At 32.8% G+C, this 4477-nt stretch overlaps 1 protein-coding gene across 1 annotated transcript; it reads right to left on the bottom strand.

The window, feature by feature from the left end:
- Window positions 1-243: 243 nt before the first annotated feature.
- LOC139901721 (wall-associated receptor kinase-like 20) lies at window positions 244-774 on the bottom strand. The gene has a single exon (XM_071884399.1). The coding sequence runs from the start codon at window positions 772-774 to the stop codon at window positions 244-246; it is 531 nt and encodes a 176-aa protein (XP_071740500.1).
- Window positions 775-4477: the final 3703 nt, after the last annotated feature.

The following is a 4477-nucleotide window of genomic DNA, read 5'->3' as shown; positions in this document are numbered from 1 at the left end:
ATGAATATCAGAACACCAACCAATAAGTAATCATGTGATGGTTTTTCTCAAACAAGCAAAAGACAACCAATTAATGAGGTAATATAATACATCAACTTGTAATTTCTATGCAAACATAAAACACACATCATTCTTAATTTGGATATAGTACAAAACAAGACACACAAGTGATACATCCACTATCCATTACACTAATTACATAATTACATAATACGAGTACAATAATATAATGCTTCCTCTTTTTTAGAAAGGAGGCAACCACTGCAATTCAATACCAAAATTCCACGTGTCAACAGAAGCTCCAGGCTTTATATTCACCATAGATGTATAAGCACTGCACCCTTCAACTCTAACTCTAATCCTATGATTAGTCATTGATGCATCTTTCAAATAAGAGCAACAAAGTGAGCCAGCACATGCACCTTCTTTATCTTCAAACTGTCTACAAATGCTAATAGAAGAACAATTCAAAGGTGACAGTAAAATATTATCAGAACAATTTAACAATAAAACAGTATTACGAGACGATATATTGAACACAGAATCATCGTCTAACTTAAAGCCACCAACTTGCAAATCCGAAGATTGGCAAGTGTCTTTCGATATAAATGGAGGGCGGATAACGAGCCTATTAGCCTTTGGATCAATGTTAATGATCTTATAGTAAATTTCATCAGCTGAAATGAATTCAAGCCCGGTAGTTTCATTACAATGAAGTTTGTATTTTGGGTTGCCGCAGTTGAGATTGGTGCTAAGTGGATAGGGAACGTCCATTCGGCCGCATTTTGGGCAGACAATAATGGGGAAGTAAGAATGGGCAAAGGTAATGAAACAATGAGAAAGCAGAAGAAAAGTAAAAGGAGTCATTTATGATAATAGTTTCGTTAAGGAGCTAGATATAGATTAATGTCTCTTAATTTGGTGGATAAAACATATGGAAATAACTAGCTATTTATACACAATAGAAGTGGCTTTTTTACATGTAGTATAGAATAGATAGACGCATACCAAGTTATTGCTCACTCAAGTTATTGCTCACTTTGAGGGTTGTTTTATCTTGCCGACAAAAGAATTTAAATTCTCATCATTCTATAATGGGATGCATAACAATGCTTAAATATGGATTTTGATGTGTTTGTTAACAACTATATGTGATAATTTGTTTTTTTTCTTTTTTCTTAAATTGTCCAAGTAATTACACACGACAACATATATATAATTTTTTTTTTTTTTAAATTGTCCAAGTAATTACACACCACAACCCTTTAAAAAAGGATGTTATTTTTTATTCGGTTCGTTCTTTTACCTTCTATTGATAATAGTTTCATTAAGGAGCTAATAGTTTCATTAAGGAGCTACATATAAATTAATGTCACTTAATTTGGTGGATAAAACATATGGAAATAACTAGCTATTTGTTATAATAATAATAATAATATAGATATGGATAGTCAATTTTGGTGTATACATATAGTCAATTTTGGTACACAAAGTATGTATTTTTATATTGAGATTTTAGGCTATAAATACTCATGAATGCAAGCATTAAACTTGCACCATTTCTCACACTTACAAAGTGTTTCTTTCTTTCTCTCCATTATCATCTTTGTTCTTACACTTCATTATTAGTATTCTAAATCAAGAATCAAATCACTAAAGGTAGTTATAAGCCTACTGAATTATAACATCAAGAATCAAACCACTAAAGGTAGTTATAAGCCTACTGAATTATAACATCAAGAATCAAACCACTAAAGGTAGTTATAAGCCTACTGAATTATAACACGTTATCAGCACGATAATCTTAATACTAAATATGGTTGGCTCTGCCACCAAAATGATATATGGTCGGTTATACCACCAAAATGATATATGGTCGGTTATACCACCAAAATGATATATGGTCGGTTATACCACCAGAATGATATAGGTCGGTTATACCACCTGAAAAAATATATGGTCGACACTGTCGCCAAATTTTCATTTATGTTTACTAATATTTATATTTTTGTTATATAACATTTATTTATGATTGCTTACACATGGTCGACACTGTCACCTACTTATCATTTATGTTATATTAAATTTATGTTTAATGTTTATATACTTATGAATATAAATTGACTCTAATTTATCATGATGTTTGTTTTAATTTTTGATAATAGAAAATGTCGAATCTGGAAAAGCTTAAATTTACTCCTTTAGAATCAACTGGAAACAACTACATGCCATGGGTTATAAAAGTAAAAATGCATCTTAAATCAATGGGCATTCTTGAAACCATAAATGAAAACAACACTTGTTCTGAAAAAGAACAAGCTACGGCATGTTGCTTTATTCATCAACATATTGATGAATGCTTACAAAATAATTATGTGACTGTAGAAGATCCCCATGTTTTATGGGAAGGTCTTAAAAGCAGATTCAATAATCAAAGAGAAATTTTACTTCCAGCTGCAATGGAACAATGGAGAACATTAAGGTTCCAAGACTTTAAGAAAGTAAATGAATACAGCTCAGCTCTGTATAATACATGTTCACAACTTAAATTCTGTGGACATGAAATTAGTGATGCAGACATGATGGAGAAAACTTTCTCCACAATGAATGCTGCAAACATCACAGTGCAAAGAAATTTGAGAATGCTAAAGTTCAAAACATATCCTGAACTTAATTCATATCTCTTAGTTGCAGAGCAAAATGATGAGCTATTAATGAAAAATCAGCAATCCCGTCCTACTGGTACACTTGCAATCCCTGAAGCAAATACTGCAAATAATTATAAACAGGGACAAGGACGCGGGCAAGGTCGTGGTTATAATAACCATCACCATCATCATGCCAAAAGCCATAACTATGGTAGAAACCATCCTTATGGTAATGGTAATGGGCGTGGACGTGGTCGTGGTCGTGGCCGTGGTGGTCAAAGAAATAGTAATCCACGAAAATATAAATATCAACCACAAAACAAGCCCATTAAACAAGATGTTGAAGAAAATTCTTCTAAAAATTCTGAAGAATCTTGCTACAGATGTGGTAGAATGGGCCACTGGGCTAATACTTGCCGAACATCTAAACATCTTGTTAAGATGTATCAGGATTCGCTGAAAGGTAAAGAAAAGGAAGTAAATTTTGTGGATAATATTGATCCAACAGTCACTGAGAAACCATCTGATTTATATGAAGATTTCTTGAATGTTTAAGTTGTGTGTCTTTTGAAAAATAAACGATTTAATATCGTCTGTCTTTGTCATTATGTTTGCTAAATGTTTCAGTACTATCTATTTGCGTTTAAAATATTGTGTAATATTAATGTACTCACTATTTATTTCTTATATATGAAGTTCAATATGAATTTTGCTGGAATACAACATCAATCAAGTGGTGGAGATCTCTGTATAGCAGACAGTGGAACTACACACACTATACTTAAATCCGAGAAATATTTTATTGATCTAAAACCAACGGAAGGAACTATACATACAATATCAGGACCTGCTAACTTGATAAAAGGGATAGGAAAGGCAAATTTCATACTACCAAATGGTACAAAATTTTTAATAAATGATGCCTTATTTTCTCCCAAGTCAAGCAGAAATTTATTGAGTTTCTCCGACATATACCTTAACGGGTATGATTATCAGTCAGTGACAACAGAAAATGAGAAATATTTAAGTATCACTGACAAGAGTCATGTGGTTGAAAAACTGCCAAGACTTAGTTCTGGATTACATTATACACATATAAATGTACCAGAAATACATATGGTAGTTAACGAAAAATATATTGATCCTGGTGTATTCAGTTTATGGCATAACAGATTAGGCCATCCAGGATCAACAATGATGAAAAGGATTATTGAATGTACTCATGGACATCCACTAAAGGATAGAAAAATCCATCATGATACAATGGTTCCATGTACATCTTGCTCTCTTGGAAAATTGATAACTAGACCCTCACCACTTAAGGTTGAGAAAGAATCACCAATGTTTCTTGAAAGAATTCAAGGTGATATATGTGGACCAATTCATCCACCATGTGGACCATTTAGATATTTCATGGTTCTAATAGACGCATCTAGCAGATGGTCTCATGTTTGTCTGTTATCAAGCCGTAATGTGGCATTTGCAAAATTTCTTGCCCAAATTATTAAATTGAGAGCTCATTTTCCTGATTACACCATTAAAAGGGTGAGACTTGATAATGCTGGTGAATTTACATCTCAAGCATTTAATGACTATTGCATGTCTATAGGAATTGTTGTTGAACATTCTGTTGCTCATGTGCATACACAAAATGGTTTAGCCGAGTCATTGATTAAACGTTTACAGTTAATCGCTAGACCATTGATAATGAGAACAAAACTCCCTGTATCTATATGGGGTCATGCAATTTTACATGCTGCTGCATTGATTCGCATCAGACCAAGTGCAAGTCATAAATATTCCCCCCTACAACTTGCTTTTGGTCAAGA

Source organism: Rutidosis leptorrhynchoides, chromosome 3, assembly GCF_046630445.1.
Source record: "Rutidosis leptorrhynchoides isolate AG116_Rl617_1_P2 chromosome 3, CSIRO_AGI_Rlap_v1, whole genome shotgun sequence".
Lineage (NCBI taxonomy): Eukaryota > Viridiplantae > Streptophyta > Magnoliopsida > Asterales > Asteraceae > Rutidosis > Rutidosis leptorrhynchoides.
This window is presented reverse-complemented; position numbering and strand designations above follow the sequence as displayed.